General features: G+C 39.9%; 2 protein-coding genes across 2 annotated transcripts; one reads left to right on the forward strand and one right to left on the reverse strand.

The window, feature by feature from the left end:
- Positions 1 to 871: 871 nt before the first annotated feature.
- Positions 872 to 6,712, forward strand: inpp1 (inositol polyphosphate-1-phosphatase). The gene is made up of 6 exons (XM_055026942.1): positions 872 to 1,081; positions 2,968 to 3,173; positions 3,267 to 3,327; positions 4,300 to 4,500; positions 4,575 to 4,749; positions 5,805 to 6,712. Exons 2-6 carry the CDS (start codon positions 2,970 to 2,972, stop codon positions 6,298 to 6,300), a joined length of 1,137 nt encoding a protein of 378 aa, XP_054882917.1. The 5' UTR covers positions 872 to 1,081; positions 2,968 to 2,969; the 3' UTR covers positions 6,301 to 6,712.
- A 1,238-nt stretch (positions 6,713 to 7,950) lies between these two features.
- dnajc14 (DnaJ (Hsp40) homolog, subfamily C, member 14) lies at positions 7,951 to 19,739 on the reverse strand. The gene is made up of 7 exons (XM_055026931.1): positions 19,638 to 19,739; positions 16,876 to 18,156; positions 16,693 to 16,799; positions 15,270 to 15,389; positions 14,983 to 15,143; positions 13,039 to 13,147; positions 7,951 to 10,521 (listed from the first exon to the last, which is right to left on the reverse strand). The coding sequence occupies exons 2-7, from the start codon at positions 18,022 to 18,024 to the stop codon at positions 10,224 to 10,226; spliced, it is 1,944 nt and encodes a 647-aa protein (XP_054882906.1). The 5' UTR covers positions 18,025 to 18,156; positions 19,638 to 19,739; the 3' UTR covers positions 7,951 to 10,223.
- Between the last annotated feature and the right edge of the window lie 1,400 nt (positions 19,740 to 21,139).

Genomic DNA, 21,139 nt, shown 5'->3' on the forward strand with positions numbered 1-21,139 from the left:
TTAACTCTGCATTTGTGGTTTCTGTGCCTCTCAGCAGCAAGCTGTGAGGGGATGCTTGTGGCTGATTTGTGGCATCACTTACAGAACTAAAATATGTTATGCTGCCTTGCAGAGAAAGATAGAGATTGCAGCAACAATCAAATCAGAATCTACTGTCAACTTTGGACTTCCCAGGCTCTTTTCTTTTAAATGAATCTGTCTTTATGTGTGATTATTGTTGCCTTTCAGTGAATTACAAGGTGTCAACATGTGGCAGAAGAATTTTATGTTGGTCATTTGTCTTGTTGGTCACTGGAGGAAGAGAAATACCTACTCCAGATTAATTTTATTCAGACTTTTGAAATCGTAGCTGCTGGGTTCATTATGACGTTTGAGGTATTAATTTTGGGGGGGGGTTGAATAATTTCTTTTCACCAGAGAATCAGACAAAAAACTAAATGACCCCAATAAATATTCACATAAATAACCATAAATAACAACTTTTAAGCAGCACATGTCTCTTCCTTCTGCTGCCCTTCTCACCTGGGTGAGGAGGTAAACCAGAAAGAGGTGAATGATTGTTCCATTAAATATTGTTAAAACAATAGAAATATAAGAAACAGACCATTTGCCAAATTTGTAACTACAGTAGCTTTGTACAGAAAGAAAGACCAGGCCCTCTGTTTCTCAAGAATGTCCCCGCAAATGTCTAGTCACACCTATAAAACTCAAACAGCTCAAATATTTGATCTGTGACTCAATCACGCCTTACAAAAGACTCAACAGCTGCAGCTAACTGTCACTTGAACGCACCGCGCTCCGTTTCCGGTGCTCTGCGCCTTAAAAGGAACCACCGTGCAGACGTCACACGTTACGCTCCCGTCTCCGCCTCGAGTGTCTCAGCGTCGCTCGCGCGCGGATCGTCCGCCCTTCCTGCGGTAGGAAACTGACGTAAACTGGGCAGAGAGGCAGAGCTGCGCACTAATTAAGAGCTTAAATATAATAATTTACTGAAAGTTAACACCCTCCTTCTGAGCTTGAACCAAACCGGAAAACGCAGCCACCGAGAAGGAGACGGAAAGTAGGCTGTAACCTGGCGAAGGTAAGGTTTCACTCATTCACCTTTATTTATTTTACTTTGCTCTCATTTAAATTCTTGTCATACATCATTTCTCAAGAATGCGGAGCTGAGCCCGTGTCCTCGCTTTTAGCCGAGCTGATAACAATGACGACGATTTTGTGGCCAATAGGATGAATAAAATATTATGTTTATTTTTGTAACGGCTAATGTTTCAGTCTGGTTCAAGGAGTCCTGGTTCCCCAGAATCTCGTCGTTTTCATCAGCACTGCTTTTGACCATTGAAACTGTTGTATCGACGGATTTTCCTCCACAACAAATGTACCTTTATTTAAATCACAGGTAGGCAGTAAAGTGTGGATCTATTCCATGTTATTTAGTAAAATAAGAAGGGTTTTGAACTTTGGTTTGGGTTGGTGCCATTGCTACAGCAGAGCTGCCATTGGTTAAAAACTGGAACAGAAAAGCGGGTTTTAAACTATTTTTGACAGATTCTGAGGTCTTGTTTGTCTTCAGACCTTCAGTCCTACCGTTCTGCTTCTGTTTATCTTTCCATTTGGTTGATGAAGTCAGCTGTAGCCATATTTAAACTGTATCACCTTTGATATTTTTTAGTATAGTGAAACTGTATGCAGTCTGCGCTCATTAGTTCACCTGGTGTTTACTGGGTATACTGTTTCTGGTCACTGGAACCAGCGGGCTCAGAAGTTTGTCTGCTTGGACATCGTTTTCTGCAGCACAGGTGTCAAAACTCCAGTCCTGGAGGACACTGTCCTGCAACTTTTAGATGTGTCTCTGCTGCACCACACCTGTAAAGAATGATTGGGTCATTAGCAAGTGTGGATCTGATCTATACAAGCAGGAGGTGATTAAGTCATTTCATTCCAGTGTTTTGCACCTGTGGCACGTCTTAAAAACTGCAGGACAGCGGCCCTGAGGACTGGAGTTTGACACCCCTGTTCTACAGAATAAGGGGTAATGTAAAAGTGGAGACTTAAAAAATGCTCCCACTGAAACTCATCAACCAAACCATCTGGTTTTTCTTGAATAAAATAACCCTCTGGTTTCTATTATCTCAAAACGCATTCTGGTCACTCCAGTCTGCCGTGTTCCTCTTGACAAGCTGCATACATGTTTTTTCTTACAAGTTTTATTGGAGCCACATGGAAAACAAACCAATACATTTAAAAAAGACTTATCCAAAAAAAAAAAAACGAGGGATAAAAACGCATAATGTTAAAATAACTTTGATCAGCTGCCTTATCTAATGATTTATTGTACAATTTAAAACAAATGGAAAACTGACAATTGCAAGTTGCTCCACAGGTGACAGACTTAAGTGAGTTTGTTTTTTACTGAAAGAGGTTAAAACCTTTAATATATTAGAGCTTGTCCTCAATGTCGAATTATTTCAGTACACATAAAGATCATAAACTAGTATTTTCTCCGGAACAGAAAGGAAGAGAAACGTCAAAAGAAAAAACCTTAAAACGTACATTACAGATTGACACCACTTCAAGGATCACAAGAAAACAAAGTACAAACAAATTGGGGCTGGTTTAAAATCTTGTGACAGCAGTGTTTATATGACTGCTTTCTCCAATCAGAGTGTGCCTCTCTGCTAATCTAATGCTGTGCTACAAAGTTTTGCATAACTTTAAAATATTTTCCTGGAAATTTAATTGTGAGCTGTGTACGTTTGAACCCTCTCTTCTAGCTCGCATGCAAAGCCCTGCAGCCACATCCCTGCTGCACTCGTTTCTTTTTTGAGAGGTGCCCTGTTTTCATTTTCAGGCTATAATTAGCCCATCATGTGCGAGTGCGACCTCCTCCATCCTTTTTTTTTTTTTTTTTTTTTTTTTTTTTTCCCCCAATTCTCTCTCACACAGTTCTTTGCCTCTGTTGCGCAGACATGGCCGACCTGCTGAGGCTGCTGCTGCGGGTGGCTGAGAAGGCCGCGAACGTGGCTCGAATCTGCAGACAAGAGGCTCCTCTCTTCCAGCTCCTGGTGCAGGAGAAGACCGGAGAAGACAAGAACAAGAAGTTTGTGCAGGACTTCAAAACACTCGCCGATGTGGTGATCCAGGAGATGATCCGACACGACGTCAGAGCTCAGGTAGGCGAAGATGTAAATGATGAGCCATAAATGATGAAGTTGTAGAACTAGACTAAGTTTTTATGCCCATGTTTTTATTTTTTTTCTGTGCAGTTCCCAGAGATGGCTGGGTTCATTCATGGAGAAGAGTCAAACAAGTTTGAAAATGGACTTGGTAATTATTGTTTACTTTTTTGTTGTTGTTGCCTCAAGTGGCTTTTATTTGAAAGTGGTTCGACTGGAAACAGTGTAATGAGAGAGGGAAAACATGCATTCAGGTAGATGATGTAATTTCTCCTGACACGTATTGAAAGACGACGTTCAAATAAAGAATGAAATCAGCGATTCACTTGTCCTTAAAAGCCATGTTCACAAGAGAGATACTTCCACGCCATTTTCATCTTTAAAACTGTAGATATAATTATCTACAGTAAAACATCTTTACTAAAGAAGAGAAGAGTTCCCTCTATTTAGGCACTTGGAGGTTTTTTTGTCTTGGTTGACTGAGAATTTATACCAACATCCTGGGATTTAATGTCCAAATGCCTGAAGGTTCCAGGTTCATACGAAAGACTTTGAGGTTGTCAAGCCCAAATAATTTTAAAGGAAATGAAGTCATTAGTTTCTCTCCAACATGGATGGTGTTGGAGAGAAATATTGTTCATGCTGATGAAATAATTTCCTTATCTTGGTATTGAGCAAAAATAAATATGGTAATCATTGGAGAAGTAATGTTGGATTTAAAATCAAAGCGAGGGGGAAATGAATGACTTCTTATTCTGCGTTTGTAAATATCAGGCTTTTAGCTATTATGTTTTACATTGGAGGTTTGTCACCAAGAGTTTTTATTGTCAGAAGATTTATAAATCTTTTTAAAAAAACAACAAAAAAGCAGATTGTTATGCATTTATTTTCAGGACTTTTAAGATTTATTTTCTCTCTTTCCCTATAATATAATTGAAATACCTTTGTATCGTTACACACGACTGGCAGCGGTTTTACACACAGAGCTGATTATTCATGCGGGTCAAACACCCAGAACTTTAGCGTGTCTCTGTTCAAACATTTAAACGCGGTGACATCGTGCGCTGTGTAAACACCTGAGGTCATCCGTTGTAAATTAATTAAAGCCTCACTGTTTCGCCAGGAGAAAGTGTGACTGTTACCGTGTGCAGCACAGAGGAGGAGACCGCAAAGCTCCTGGCCACCGTGTTGGACGGCGACCAGACGGCGGCGTCTCTGCTGGCTCGAGCCGTCCACCAAGACCCGGCCACCATCGAGGCGGGCACCGACGGACTCACAGTTCCTCTTAAACCATCCGAGCTCGGCGTCTGGATTGACCCCATAGGTAAAAACACACCAGCTGCTTAAGTTTGCTCCTTACAACAAGAGCTGCTTGTGATGATCTCGTTATGTGTGAAGACGCCACCAGTCAGTACATAGAAGGACGCGAGGAGGTGGTGGAAGAGGGCCGCCTGAATCCTTCAGGTCTGCACTGTGCGCTGGTTCTGATCGGGGTTTACCTGCGGAGCACAGGTGAGCCCGTCATGGGCGTGATCAACCAACCGTTCAACAACAAAGATCCCGCTGGCACAGGGTGAGTTGAGCAACTCAGAATCTCTCCAGGTTCTGTCTCACAGGTTTGATCATTCAAGCTGTCTTCATGATGAGTTCATTTAAAACTTTCACACTTCCTTATATTTGACTTTTTGTTTCATCTGTTGAGCAAATTTACATCTTCATAGGATTGACAGGAAAGTGCAGGAAGATCATCTTAACATGAAAAGCAGCACTTACTTTCTAACCAAGTAGAAATAAAAATAAAATCATCAGTAAATATCTAATTAAAAATGCATTAATTGGGGACAAATTATGGCAGACAGTTGCATCCTGAGACTACTTTTTATTTTGCTTTTATCTATTTTTTTTTTAAGTCATTACTTGCTTTGTTTTGATTTTGTCTTCAACTTTAGTTTGTTAAATATACATTTCAAGACAGTTTTTAGTCCTCATATCATCATCTTCTCTTACTGCTTTTATGCAGATTTCTCTATACAGATTATGGTCAATAAGACATTCATATGTCTATGGGCTATACAAAACATGTTAATCGCATTTTTTGCACAGTTATTTTCAGAATGAGATTTTAGTCAGTTCTGTTTAGCTTCTTTCCAGAAAGATGTTTTAAAGCCTCTTGTCACAACTCTGTTTACACTCGCACAAAAATAGCTTCAAACAGATGTGCAACTGTACAACCGTACATCTTTGAAAAGCAGAAGTGGAGCCTCCTGTACAACCAGCAAGGATGGCAAGTTAACAACAAAACATTTGCCTTTTCCAGCAGCCATGATACAGAGTTAAAACCAGCTGACCAACCATGCTGGAGCTCAGCTTGGGTTGCAAGGTAACGGTGCATACTGTGTTTGAAATGGCACATTTTCAGACACCAACAGACATTAACTTATTGCCAAAGAATAATGGCAAGGTGGTGTTTCCTTAGCATTACCTCTATTTTAGAAGCAGTTGAGACCCAACTAAATGTGCAAAATGTGAATTCTTTATAAAATGTTTTCCTTGATGTGAATCTGTGACTTTCCTCCGTTTCTGTGGTTGAGCTTTTCGGGCTGACTAAAAGTAATCCTCTGTTCTCAGCTGGAGAGGAAAGCACTACTGGGGCGTGTCCTGCGGCAGCACGAACATCTGCTCAGAGTCCAGACCAGGAGAGCGGTCTGAGGGAGGCCTGTCCGTGGTGCTGAGCTCCAGCGAGAAGCAGTCGGTGAAGGAAGCTCTGACCTCCGTGTGCGGCCCAGACAAGGTCATGTACGCTTCTGGAGCCGGCTACAAGATCCTGTGCGTCATCCAGGGCCTGGTGGACGCCTACGTCCTGTCAGAAGGCAGCACCTTTAAGTGGGACTCGTGCGCTCCTCACGCCCTGCTGCGGGCCCTGGGAGGGGGCGTGGTGGACTTTGCTTTGAGTCTGCAGCAGTCAGAGAGCGGAGCACAGCATCCCAGGACAGAACTGACATACCATCAGCCTCGCGCTGATCGATCCGGAGCAGACCGCTGGGCCAATCATGGCGGCCTGGTGGCCTACAGAGATGCTTCTCAGCTCTGCACCGTCATGGGAGCCCTGAGAGGCAAACACTAGGTAAAAATACCTCGTGCCTCTAAGAGGAGTTTGAATATACCACAATATTTATATTTTCTATGTTAGTGGAGGGATATGGGTGTGAACAGAAATATTTCAGCTACAAACTAACCAGATTTCTATGGAGTGTTGCCAACTAAATGTGAGAATTTCTTTTGAATTATGTTAAATATGAAAACTCTGACAAGCAAGCAAACATTTAAAGTCTAAAATGTGGTTGTGTTCATAAATTGAAGTCATTGTAAATGTATTGAAAAATCAAATCGCTTTGCATCATTACAACCAGTCGAGCGTGCATTTATATGGAGATCTGGAGGCAACTTGGGATTAAGTGCCTTGCCATGTGGAAGCTGGACACAAACCTACGATGTATTTTGTATAAAAGATAATGAAATTAAATAAATTTATTCACAGAAAACTTTGTGTTTTTTATGAGTGAAAGTGAAAGCCAAGTTTCCATATCCTGTTTCTTTAACTCAACACTGAGATGCAGGAATGCACCACTTTGTTGGTTTGTTATACAAAATGTTGAGGCTTGCTTTAGTAACCTGCCAAAATGTGGAAACCTTCAAGGGAAATGAATGTCTGTACAAATACACAGAAATATGCTTTTATACAGACCCAAATATTCATATCTATGAATGTGTTTTGTTTTTTTTTTTACCTTGATGTCGGAGTTGATCTTTTTGAAACATCTCCATGTAAGGAGCAGAGAGATTTGAAGGTGCCCTGTTTTCATAAGCATAACACAGCCGGTCAAAGTTCAATGAGGGGAAAATGAGGCAAAACGGTGAAGGTACTTTTTTAGGTCAGATTGGATGAAAAGGACTGACTACATGATGGTGGCTGAATAAACTGTTGTGATGTCAAACAAGGTGAAAATGAGTAGAAAACACAGCAAACATTGTTACATCTTGGAAATCATCTTTATTTTGAAAACCAGAGAAAGTAGGGGAAATAAACCCAAGATTATTACTTTAAAACCGTTCACCAACTGGGAACTCTCCTCTGAACTTCATACAAAAAAACCCTGATGATTGTCAAATATTTTTGCAATATTTCTGCATAATCTGTTGAAAAACATAAAAAGGAAACAGAACACTGACATGTTGAATCGTTCAGACCTCTTGCACTCTGACCTGCTACTTTTTAAACGTGCAGCACTTCATTTTCTCAAATCACAGAGTTGAAAACAGATTTAACGCATCATGGATGAAGCTGTGCAGTTCCTGCATGAGCTGGAGATCTGGGTGTAGTAGCTGTTGAAATGTGACAAGTTATTTTAACTGATCAATTTCTGAAATTCACTCCTCGTTAGGACATTTTTGTCTTCATTGGAGAGATAGCTTTTCATAAAGGGAGCCTCAGATTCCACACATTTCCTTTGTGTGAGGAAAAACCTTTATATATATATATATATTTTTTTTTTTTTGCAGGTGCAGAAGCAGAGATTTCCTGCAGAAACAGGCATCTGCAACAAGAGCTCCTTTTAGGCGTTCACTCTGTGTTACCATAACAAAACTCATCTTCTCCAGAGCGCAGTGGCTGTGCAAACGTAAAATCTGTAAGTGAGCTGCTGTCGAGCTCTGTGAGTAAGACCTCCCACTCACCTGCAGCTGGAGGTTTAGCTTCAAAACCACTGAATCCAAATCAGTACAGCTTTTTATTACAGCGCCGGGTGTGCAAAAACAAAAGTCCTAGAAAGGAGAAAATTAACACAATAGAAAACTTCCTATGAATATAAAATATAACCTTTATCAAGTGCCTCAGTCTCTCTCTCACGCGCACACACACACACACACACACACACACACACACACACAGTTGCCTTTTTCAATAACCGCCCACAATCTTCAAGTCAGATGTAAACAATGCAGCAGGTTGCTTTTACAAGGCTACAGGCAAAACAAAAAAGGTTTCATTAATTATTCATTAATTTCTAGGCAAGGCCCATGTGAACTTAACTGTCTTTTTGAATGTTAATATAACCAGTAAGCACTGGGTAGATTTCCTGTGAACCTGTAATGTGGAAATCTGAACCATAACAACATTTTGGGTGCAGAACATGACGTGAACTGGGACATCAACGCAGTAATCATGGAGTAAAACATGCTAAAAACATGCAACAACTTCAGCTTAGGGGGAAAAGCCACAGAAAAATTTAGATAACTGGAACAGAAATTATCTCAGCAGCTAAAAGAAAAGTAGAGCACATCAACAACGTAGCAGCATACATGTCCTATTGTTGCGTTTGTCTTCAACCTTGCTGCTTAAGTCAGAACAAAAAGCATCAGAATTGTTCTTCTGCTTGAATCTGTGAACTCTCTGAAGCTGGACTGAATATTTTCATCTGAAAACATTTTATCTTCAGGATTTAGACAAAAATACCCTCAATTACGCATTAGATATATTCATAATAAATAATCATAGTGACAGGTGTGTAACCTGCTAATGCAAAACAAATAAGAGGCTTCAAGACTTGTTGCTAATGGAAAATATCAGGACTAAACAGACTTTCTATGCTTTTTGAGAGCTCTGAAGCATTAAAACAAAAATAGTTTTATCAATCATTAGGCTGTCATACAGTGTCTTGCAGAAGTGTTCACATCTCTTGGACCTTGTGACACTTTGCCACATTACAACCATATTTTAATTTTTAATAAGACCACCACAGAAGTCCCTTTTGAGATTTGTTACAACTTTTAAACCAACATCCAAAACACGACTTGTGGCGAAAAGTAAAGCCTTGAACATACTATTCCCATTGTATAGCATGGTAGTGGCTGCATTATGTTGGGGGATGTTTGTCTTGCTATATAGCAAGATATAGAGGTTTGTTTTATGTAAATAAGTGATGAAATAGCACTTGTTCCATTGGTAGATGAATTAATTTATGGGAAAAATGTCACGTTATAAGAGAAACTGCCGATAGATGTAGTGCTTTTTCATCAATAATAAGAAATTATTTATTTAAACAAGCCTCTATATCCTGCTGTAAAGTTACTTGTGAGTTAGTTTTGTCTTACTTCAGAGATCTAAAGATATTTTCTTTAGAAACCAGACAAAAAAATACTTAGATTTTGTGTTTTAGCAGTGGTGTGTTTTGACTGTATGGCACACTTTTTAATTTTCTACTTATTAAATAAAATCATTTGTGTGAAATCCCAGTAAAACACCTAGAGGTTTATGAGCGCCACAAAATGAAATTTACAGAAATGTTCCAAGGGGTGTAAATACTTCTGCAGGACAGTGTAACGACACATCAGGTCAAGAACAAAGAAACGGACGTGCTGTGCGTCGTTGTGTCCTGTTGGCGTGGTTCAGATTCATCCCGTCTGTTTGGGTTGGACAAGGCTTTGCTCCAGAAGCAGAAAACAAACAAACACGCGGCAATAACAACAACAGTAACACTGACATGTTAAGCTGCACAAGCCCTCTTCTTCATTTCTCAGCTGGAAATCTGAATGAGCGTCGCCTTCACCTCTACCGATTCTCTCTCTCGGCAAAGAGCCCAAAAATTAACCCGATACAAAAAAGCAGTAAGAAAACTGAAGCGGCGTTAAAAAGAGGTGAATAAATCATGCAGTAATGGATTTGGCAGGAAATTCTCAACAAAAAAAAAAAGAAGAAAATGCTTCATTACGGCATCAGAGGGATCTCGGTTGTCAAGGCTACAGTCATGAGTGAGACCAGCAACACAACGGGACGAAATGACAGATAAAGCACCGACACTGCCACTTCCTCCGCCTTCGACTGGCTCCTCTTCCAGATCCAGTCCCTCTCTGCTTGGCGGATCCGACTGCAGCTTCACCCTCAACCACTCTTCAGATCTTGGCACGCCCACAGGCAGGCGAGAGACAAACATGGCCTTTTTTTTTTTTTTATCGCATCCCAGTTTTGACACACCAGCGAGTAAACGGACTTCACCTCTGGAAGGGTTTTCGGACCTTCTTTCTCCTCCTGGGGGGTTTGCCGCCGTCGGGCCACGTCTCGCTGGAATCTGACCGAAGGCCCCCCGGCATGTAGAAACCTGTCTGACCCGGGGGAGGGGAGAAAGGAGCAGGTCCAGCACCGGGCGGGTGGTGATGGGGCGGACCTGAGGGAAAGAAGCCCCCGCCGTTGGCAGCCATGTCATTCGGCGGTCCACCCTTGAACATTCTGTTGAAGAAGTCCTGCAAGTCAGCCGGGTGTGAAGGACCGCTGGCGTGCTCCGAGGGGCTCCTGGAAGGGAACACAGGAAGTTCAGGACTGCTTTTTGCTCGTGCCAAAGCATAAACATTATCGACCTTTTGCCCGTGACGCCACGCTCTTCAGAACGCGGCCCGCTCCGCCATGATGGACGTTAAAACAACCTCAGTGCTCCTGAGGCTCGTCAAAAACTAGACCGCCGGTGGCCTAATAACACTTTTATTTAGTTGATTTCACTTTTACAAAGATTAAAACAATCTTTGATCATTTCATTTGGAATAACAGTCGTGCCACATCAGGTTTGCCATCATTATATCTTCCATGTGACTGAGGAGTGCCACATTGTAAGTGGTACAACTGGGCTACTCAGCTCTCTAGTGCCTCCTGCTGGTTCTCATCGACAGCTTCGTCTTGGGGAAGTCCAGAAATGACCTAAATTTAAACCTATATTCAAGGAAATACAAAATGTATTGAAAACGTGGCGCACAGACAAGGATTTATTATTTGATTGTGCGCATTTTAATGAGGGAAGACATGACAGCGGTGGATAACAGCTGTCAATCATAATGACTGCAGGCCGCAGCGTTAATCGTGGATTTGAAGCAAACACTTTTTTCATCCATGCATAATACAGAATAAAACAAACAGCTTTGATATATTAGGAAAATGTTTGTCACAAACCTAATCTTCGGAAAGCTGACAGAGAATATAATTAACAATAAAAAGAATAAAACTGTGGAATACATCAATATAATGAGATGCAATAAAGTCAAATATATGACTTGTTCTATTCATGATTCCATGTATTTGTTTCTATCAGTTCTACATTTTATGCTACTGTGGATCTGTTTCACACAGACTGGATAGTCAACTCAATACATGACTATCATGTCACAGCAGGAAGTGAACTGATCGCACATTTAAAGTGTGATCTCTGTAATTAACAGCTGCGGACCAACAACGTGCTGTCGTCCTAATGAACCGTCCGCCGCACGCAGCAGGGACAGTCCCCAACGAGAACGTTGGTGTCAGAGGTTTCTTTATGCTGACAGAAATAAATCTGGGAGCAAATGTGAATTTCTGTTAAAAGATAAACTAACATAAAAATGACCACTCACTGTTGAGCTTGTTCTCTAAATTAAACATCAAGGAGGTTTGAAGATCAGGTTAATTATTCATTATTACAACTTAAAGATGTTTACTTTGACTCCTCTCATGACAAAAAATGTCATAATTATAGATCTGTTTGAATATCTCGGGTGAAAAAATTCAGGAAGAAAAACTGTTTCACTGTATGTGTGTTCATTTTTATTGAATAAATCATGAAACAGCGCCAGCAAGTGTCGACGTCCTTACATTTGTTGTGCACTGAGGGGAAAAAAACTAAGTAGAAATAAGAACGGTAAAATTAAAAGAAAGATATCATCCTCAGTTTCTAACATTTGTATGAACTCTTGGCATAAAACCTGAATCTGTTATGCTTTGTGATGTGTATAATTCTTCTATAATCCTGGATCACGTTTTACAGCTTAGTCAGAAATGGACCGATTTCTTTTGTTGAGGTTTTCTTTGTGTGTCGCTCAGTTTCAATTGGTTTACAATTCAATGAAGAAGAAAATCTAACATCTTTTGACCAGAGGAGTCCAAAGTGGGATAATAATTCTGTGCAGCCTTTGATCGTTATTTAAAAATGCCACGAATTTGGTTCGAGAGCACAGGCAGCACTTTATTTAATTTTGGTGACAAGTTCAACTTTGCCTCTCGCTTTCCAAATACTTTCAGCCTTTTTACAGCAGATCAATAAAAATGACTCAACCCTACATTTGACAGCCAAGGAGAAAACATAGTCCCAGCAATAAAACCAAAGTTCAATGAGAATGATTCCTATTTGGCAAAGAGGAATGATTATAAAGCTGAATTATTTAGCTTTATAATGGTTACATGTTGACTTTATTTGGACGATCATAGAAATTATGCATCAGATCCAGGAAGCCTGACATCCTGTGTTATTAATCAACACTTGAATCAGCTTGAGTCTGAAATGTTTAATAGAGTTAATATTTAAATTAGTTACACCATTTGCCATTGCATCCTTGAAATTAATTATGGTTTATTTTAGCTAGACAAGTCTTATCACAACAAGCTGGTACTCACTGCTTCCTAAAGCTGTCACTGCAGGCACTGCAGGTATTATTAATTAAAAACTGACTAAAACTCAGATGTAGTTTCAGCTTATGGTCAACTGTTTCTACAATTAATCTGTAAAAAAAAAAAAAGGAACTTGAAAGAAAAAATTGTTTGTAAGGCGTCTTCTTCAATGTTCATATGTTTTTGATGAACAATAATCTTTGGTTTTCATCACCTATCAGCCACAATCATAAAAATAAACAGAAATAAACCTTTAGAATATATTACTCTGCTTGTAAAAAAAATAAATAAATCTACGTATTACATAAAAGTTGTACTTGTTTTAATTAAATCATTAAAATAAATGTACTTAACGGTGGTCTTCTAGTTTAGTGATGCGCCTGCACCGTCGGTGGGTCGTACCTGTGTCGCGTGGTGCTGCTGCTGCTGTTGTTCTTTGAGCCAAACGAGATGTGGTACGGGACGCGGTGGGTATCGGGGGAAATGCTTATTCTTTGGCAACCTGCCCACTCTGGAACATGACAGCAAACAAACAACATGTTGATTTTCACAGCAGCATTCAATACATTGAAAACATATTTAAACACTGACGTTATCTAAAAGACTTTTTTGGTCTGTTGCACTTTTGAAAAGAAAACGCTGACATGACTTTATACATCAGGGATCATCATAAATATGGCCTGCAGAGCTTTAGAAAGGATGAATAACAGCTCAGCGACAGCGAGGAGGCAAATTAAAGGTCACTGATGCTTTGTGGCATATTTTGTATTCAGCCAGCAGAAGTTCATTGTCCAAACAACAAAGATGCATTCTCTTTGCTTCCTGCTGTTTCTCGCTGGTACCATTCTACCCATCTGGCACATATAACCTTACCAAGCAACAAAACAAAAACCTTTTACAAATGACCAATTACCAATGTAAATAACAAAAGTATACATTTCAAAAATCATCTATAAGTAAGCAGAGTGAAGGTAAGCTTTTAGTTGACCCTTTTTAATCTAAAATTAGGGACAAATACCAAACTACTCATGACATACAACGCCCCTTAAACCAAAACATTGGCTTAATGTTTTAAGTGGATAAAGTTGTTTTAAACAAGTCAGCCAGTTTAGAAGGTAGTTTGAGTAACAGAGTCTAACGGCAAAAGGCATCAACAAATTCCTCAGAAAACTAAATGTTGTTGCGCATCCATCTGGAGAACTCTACAAGGCCATTCAAAAATAATCTGGAAGATGTTCAAGAGCATTCCTCCCAAAAGTGGGCGTCCCAATCAAGTGCAGCCTCGGGTCAAATCCTGAACTCAAAGAAAAAACTGCAAACAGTCGGAATGCCTCTGCTCATTTCTTAAGTGTTCAAGTTTATGAGGAAAATTTTAAAGTGAAAATTGTAAAATTACAGCTTTGTTTCTTAAAGCTACACCTGAAGAAACCTGGATGAAATATCTTCTGGACAGACAAGAACCCAATGCAGAGCAGAACGCTGGATGAAAACCAAACAGCATCAATGCAGTCTTGTCTGCTTAGAGTGGATTTGTGTCGTCTGTTCAGAGTGAAGATCTGGTGTGGACTCGATTAACGCTTCAGTTCTGATACAGCAAATCTCTTACAGAGTGTGGAGGAGTGTAAATTTCTTAAATAGCTTGTAGGTTTTAATAGTTTTACTTCCTTCTTTCCCTTTTAAGGATGCAAATATGCTTGTGAAGGCCATGTGACTTTGACTGAGCCATTTTAACACATGAATATGATTTGATTCAAGCTAGAGCTCCAACTGACTTATTTTAGTAATCGGTTATTCTGGTGAGTAATATGATTCTAAAAAATGGCACATTCTGCAAATTTTTCATTGTACCACTTAGTTCTTTTTCATACAAAATGAGAAATACTTTCTACATAGCAGTCCTTCAGTGTACACTCAATCATTTGTAGCAAAGAATTTATACGCATTTTTAAAAAATTCTTCCGACATCAACATGTGAAAAGCATTTTAGACCTTTCTGCTAAAATTCTGCTAAAAGAGGAACAGAGTCTTCCTCAGCATAATGGTGCCACCACTGTATTTTACCATGGAGGTAGTGTGTTTAGGGTGACATTCAGCATTTGTTGCCAAAGAGTTGAGATTTTGTTTCATCCAAGCAGAACGTCTTTTTCCACAGGTTTTACACCGTTAACCATCAGATGACGGATTATTTACTCTTTGACAGTGAATAATCTCACAGATAGCTTGTCTTATAATATGACAAGGTACAACATTTACAAGGTAGAAGCAATGTATTTCCCATGAAGCACAATCTTGAAAGCCTTAGTCTTGAGTTTAGACAGAAATAAACTGATCAAAATGGCTGTTCACCTGTAATATCATATACTTTTCCTTCCATACAAGCAAAGTACGTGATACGTAAGCCCAACATGCTGGACTCGGCCCACAGGTCTCCCTCCTCGGCGCTATGGCAACGGTTGCATTCAGCACAGAAGCGGGCTTCAGCAGGATCTCGATCCATCTCGAACCGCCTGCACAGACGGGTCATGAAGAAAAAAACCCACTGAAGCGGAACAACGTTCACAATGACGGCTCCAGGATGAGTAATACTGAACCCATCAGATTGATACAGTGATGTCAGATGTGCATCAACGTACTTGTGCTTGCCTTCACACTTTGTGCACATCATGGTGTTCATGGCTTCCTTCAGGTCATCCTGCAGTTTAGTGAGAAACTCGTTCATGGACTTTGAGAGCTCGGTTGCTGCCATGCGCTTCCTGTGTGGGAAAGACACAACTTGTGATTCAAGACAATTCAGAAGTTACATACCTAATAAATCTAAAGGGAAAAACTTTAATATTCTCTGAATTCTGCAACTGTTTTAAAAGTCGTATTTGATTTTTTTTCTGCACTGGAATCACAAAGCAGATGCAAACCAGCATATCCAAGCAGCTAGATTGGCTTTTGGTAGCCATCTTCACTTCAGCCATGAAAGCAAACGCAGAAGTGACCAAAGAAAGAGAAAAAATATGCAATTTTTCTAAACAGAGAACTTTCCTTAAAACTCCTAAATCAAGAAGTGAGATTGACTGCAATGTTTCCAGACATGCTGGGCAAGTCCAGCAATTTATTTGATGAGGAAACTCTGCCTTATTACAAGAGAGGATACATTTTCTGATCTTGCATCAACAATCTCACCATTTTTTAGCAGCTGTTTATCTTTTCATATAACCCATTATAATTAAAAATGCAAGGCTATTGCCAGGCTGTAATTTACAAAAAGATAAGTCAGAAATAAGTAGGTGACACTTTAAATACACATAATACTTCCTCAAAAGGCAGGAAAACTGTCAATTGTGAGGCCATTTGCTCAGTAACTATTTTAAAGAAGTATTGTATTTTCCAGGCACATAGTGTCATTTTATAGCACAGTCAAGTAATTATGTTACCTTCAGTTGCTATAAAATGCTATAAATATCAAATATGACTCCTGCGCCTGCACATCATCACAGCAATGCTTCTCTTGAAGCCGTTTATAGCCGTTGTTAGGAGAAGCACTGAGCAGTAGTTTGCATAAGCTGAGCAGATGTGTCGTTCCAGGTGTGATTTGTGTTAGCAATCCTTTAGCCACCCTTGAATAGTTGCCCTGGAAGATTTAAGGACTTCTCAAACATGCATGAAAGACTCACAGCAACACTCCAGGTATGTTTTTGATGAGGGAATAACATTATAACATGACATAAAGCTCATAAAAGCCTTTTATTTCCAGCTTCACAAATAGAAAAGCTCAGGTTTGGTCATGCTCAGCCAGAGTAAATGGCTTTAGTGTTACTCTTTCTGTCACAGAAGGAAAAATTAATCTAGAAGGCAGAAAAGTGTTTTTTAATATAAAACAGAAGTTTGTGACGCTGCTGAGAAGTGTAATAAATAACACTCAGCTGCATTGCCTGAGCAAATGACAAAAGCCAAAAGAAGAAAGATATTAAAATCAAGAAACTATATTTATTGTATGTTCATGTTAAGATGTCCTTGCTAACAGTGCGTTGTTCCTCAGGGGTCTGATTACTTTTTCCTACTTACAGCTCATACTCTCGTCGTGTCTCAGGGTTGCTGACGATATCCCAGGCTGCCCTCAGAACCTTGAACGCCTCTCCAGCTCGCGGATGTTTGTTCTTGTCTGGATGGACCTGAAAGCACAAATGTCACGGTTATTGAAGTAAGAAGGGTAAAAAAGGTACCTGACTCCAGATTAACCACACACACCTGGACAGCTAGCTGTCTGTAGGCCTTCTTCAGCTCGGTCTCTGTGGCATCCACCTCCACGCCCAGCACCGTGAAGGGGTCAAGCTCCGCCTCTGGCACCTCGGCTAGCGCCAGCAGTCGCTCCAATTCCTGAATTGGCTCCCCTCTTCCGGCTCTGCTGGGCGACGACGGCGATGACGGCGTGTTGCGACACTTCCTGAACCAGCTCCGGACTCTCTCCAGCACAGACGCCAGCCTCTTCCAGACCTGTGACTCCAGAAAAGCCGTCCAATAGCGTTTACCCCGCTCACCACCAACACGCAGCAGCAACCTCTTTACCCACTGGAAACTCAAAATAACTAAAGCGCAGAAAAGTCTGAAACAAGAGGAGACGGATGACTTTATCCACTTAAGAGTCCTCACAGTTTTATCCAAAAGGTCTGCTCCAGCACATTTCATCTGCTTCAAAACCCGGTCAAAGTCCGCTTTCATTCCAGGCAGATCGGTGACCTTAACAAGAATCTTTTTCCCACAGTTGTAAAGTTTCAAAAACCCCATTTCCACTCCCACTCCACAGTTGTGAGTTAATGTCACAATAATCTCAATCAGCATGTGGATGCAAGAAATGCACCAGACGCTCACGGACTCTGACAGCATCTCTCTGAAAGCAAAGAAGAGCTGTTTTCCCGTCCGCCTGCGACCGCGGCTCTGCTGATGGTGGTGATGGTTGCGTCTGCGAGTCTGCTTGTGCCGACTTCCACTGGACGGGATGGTGCCTTTCTGAAAGCTCTGCTCGAACAGAGAGCCGCCACTCCTCAACTTGCACCTCCGTCCACCTCCCAGCGCCCTCCAGCCGGACTCTCCGTTCATCTGTTGCTCCTTGGCAGCTTCATCTTCTTCTTGATTTATAAGCTGTGGGTTCTCATGATCCAAGTCTTGTTCAAACCCCTCTGAAACCTCTTCTGTGTCCTCTTTAGCCTCCATGGATTCACATGACTCTACGTCACCCGTTCCAGGGTCAATAACTGGAGTTTCCTGAGAGTTGAGATGGGCCGTATTTTGCTCCTGGGTGCACTCATCATTCTCTCCAGCCTGCTGCAGCCTAAAACTGGCCTCCGAGACAAAACCACCATCACAAACCTCCTCATCATCCATCTCTTCCTTCTCCATGTCCCTCACAGTTGTCAGATAGAAAAGGGACAAAAGTTTCCTAACTCCATGATCTGCTGCAGAGTTTCCTCCATTTGGTCATATCAAAATGAAATTGGGGTTCCTCACAGCTAACATTATGAAATAGGCCACCTGAAAAGAAATAGATCAGAAAACAAAACAGCTCCTTCAATCAAAAAAAGAACCTTAAAGTTCAAATAAACACACATATAAGGTAACATAAGTTAGTAAAATGTGAATATCTGTGCCAGACTTTCTGCCAGTGCACAAAGGCACTGATGTTAGTAAAAATTTGATTTTTAACTCATTTTATTTCCTAAAGTAGCCAGAAATATTCTATATTGTAATTTAACCAACAAAACTTTCATCATCAAAATGCAGACACTGTGCCTTGCTAACCTATTCATACTTCTTGAACTTTTTCACATTTTAACTCACAATACAACTACAAACTTCTAGGTGCTTTGCTTGAACTTAATGTTACAAACCAACGCGACATAGCACATAACATTGAAAACAGAAAATCTTGGATGGCTTTTCTATTTTTGTCTTACCCAAGTTTAATCTCTATTCAACCCCTGCACTCTGATGCCAATGAAAAGGCCATTAAGTAAAATAAAACCCATAAGGAGTGCCATTTAAAGTTCGTCACAAGCCAAGTGACGAACAGGCATAGTAAAAAACTGAATAGTACATTAAAACTCAAAGCAAGAAGAAAACACAATGAGCTCAAGTCTCTGCTCACCAAAGCTGTGGAACATTTGCTTTTACACCAAATATTCCCTTTTAAATATCAATGTAATTATTCAGAAGTACAACAACAGTAGAAGGAAAGGCTTTTTGTAATCTATTGTATTAAGGTGCACAGACTGTAATGCATGATATGTATCTATTGATTTTTTTAAACGTATGAAAGTCAATGATTCGTAATGCACAACTACATAGTTTTGAATAATAGCAAACCTTAATGTTTTGAAGAAATTCATCAGAAAAAGCAAAGCATCGTAACTTATGGTTTGCAGGTGAATGGCTGTATTTGTTCGGCATTTGATTAAGTTAAACTTAAAAAGCTTGCTCAAACACAAACCTATATCATCAATTGCAATAAATATCACAACTTTTTTATGACTAACGCAGTCAACGGGAGTTTATCTGAACCGTGAGCAGAAACACGAAATTTAAAAGCAGACTTTTCTGACAGTAACCTGGCTGTCACACAGAAAATCATCTTAATCCCGTTGAAAGCTCCATGTTTTTCTTGAAACGACGAATGTTAGCAAGCAGCCAGGGTGTTAGCATGAGAAAGCAGGAAGACAAATATTCCTGGTAATATTAGCTTCTGCTGAGTCCAACTTAGAAATTATTTAATCAAATATGGCATTACTCGCAGAGAAAAAAAAAAATGAGACATAAAAAAAAAACAGCAAGTCTGAACGGAATTAGCTCGCCAGAAGCTAACTCTTAGCCAATGATACTAACTGAACCTGTTATTATTAGCGCCTGTTTCCTCTTCCTGACAGCTCAGACGAGCTTAAAAACACAGAAGGGCTCCAGCGAGAGCCAGAGCCGTTTAACACATTTCGCTCAAAAAAGACTAGAGTCATTTAACATACCTTTAAGATGAATGTGTAACCTTGTTTGTGAACAGAAAGCCAACTGTTTCTTTTTCTCCTCTAATTCCTTCTGTGGTTTTCTGACAGTGAGCAGACACCAGAGACGCGGTGCTGCCACCTAGTGTTCAACAGACAGATCAGGCTCGACGGGCTTGTTTATATTTCTGTTTAAACTGTTGCCAGTCACCAACTTCCAATCTTAAAGTTAGTCAAACCATAATTAATTGACTGAAATAAAATTGGATTTAATCTGAATTAGGACATAAATTAGGAATTACAATATAAATAATAACATTCAGCTTGAATTTCTTTGCGTGGCCCCCAGTCAGTTAGAGAGACAATTTGAAACCAAGGAGCCCACACATGCAATCCCACAAACCATTTTTGCTTGGTTGTAGACTAGTAAACGGTGATCTGGAAAAATAACTTTTGAACATTCCCACAGGTTAATGCTACAGTCATATAAATATGATGCATTTTATTGTAATTTTATATGACAGATCAACCCAAAGCTGTATAGAACAGTGAAGGGGAAGGAAATATTTTTTTTAAAAATCTAAAGCAGCCAATTAATTAGCAACAAAGAAGGCAGCCTAATTTTACTAGAAATCCAGCTGTACTGCAAAGTTCTCAGTGGCTTGTTAGATAATTGTACAAACATGATGTTCTGCATCAGAGAGGAGCAAAACTGAACTATTCTGCCAGCATGCAAAACAATATACGCTATGCAAGAAATATTCCTAAGTAAAAAGGGATTTTTTTTATTTTACTGAATACTTTAAATATGTTTTTCAGCAGTACAATAAATTAAAATGTATCTCTAGTCTATTCATTTTCAACTATTTAAGTTTTTTGGTCTTTGTTTTAACTTAATGTAGTACTAATGCTATTTATACCAAGGACTGGAAGTTTTTGCAACCTTTCAATTTTTCCACATTTTGTCACCTTGCAATTCTAAACTTCATTGTGCTTACTTGGGATGACACACATTTTACTCTGACACTTAAACACCCCTGAACAAAGGCTATTTGTAGAATGAAACCCATGATACATTTATTTTACGCTAAGCAAAGAAGAAGGTAACTTGGTCAGATGAGATGAAAATTCAACCCAAGCTAACATGCAAAGTGTTTGTGTGATGGAAAACTTTCACTGCTGTCACCTTGTCATCAGAATCCAAAGTGAGACACGATGAAGGCAGCATGATGCTGTGGCAATGTTTTTCTCCAGAAGGGTCACGGAAGCTAATAAAAGTTTTACAAAACAAACGTGTCTTTTTTTGTGCAATCACTTCCAATGGATTCAGAGTAGAACAGAGCTGGCCCTCTTTACCAACTTGATGTTGTTGTTTTTTTATTTCGCTGACTTTATTCAAAACAGAATGAGTTGTCTCAATTTCAGGGTCCATTTATTTCCAATTAGTTCTATTGACACTGGCAAGATGAGTGTCAGAATGGTCCAGTCAAAGCCCAGAGTTAAATTAAATAAATTCAATTAACAAT

This window comes from Poeciliopsis prolifica, unplaced genomic scaffold, assembly GCF_027474105.1.
Source record: "Poeciliopsis prolifica strain line A6 unplaced genomic scaffold, Auburn_PproV2 SCAFFOLD003, whole genome shotgun sequence".
NCBI classification, from domain to species: domain Eukaryota; kingdom Metazoa; phylum Chordata; class Actinopteri; order Cyprinodontiformes; family Poeciliidae; genus Poeciliopsis; species Poeciliopsis prolifica.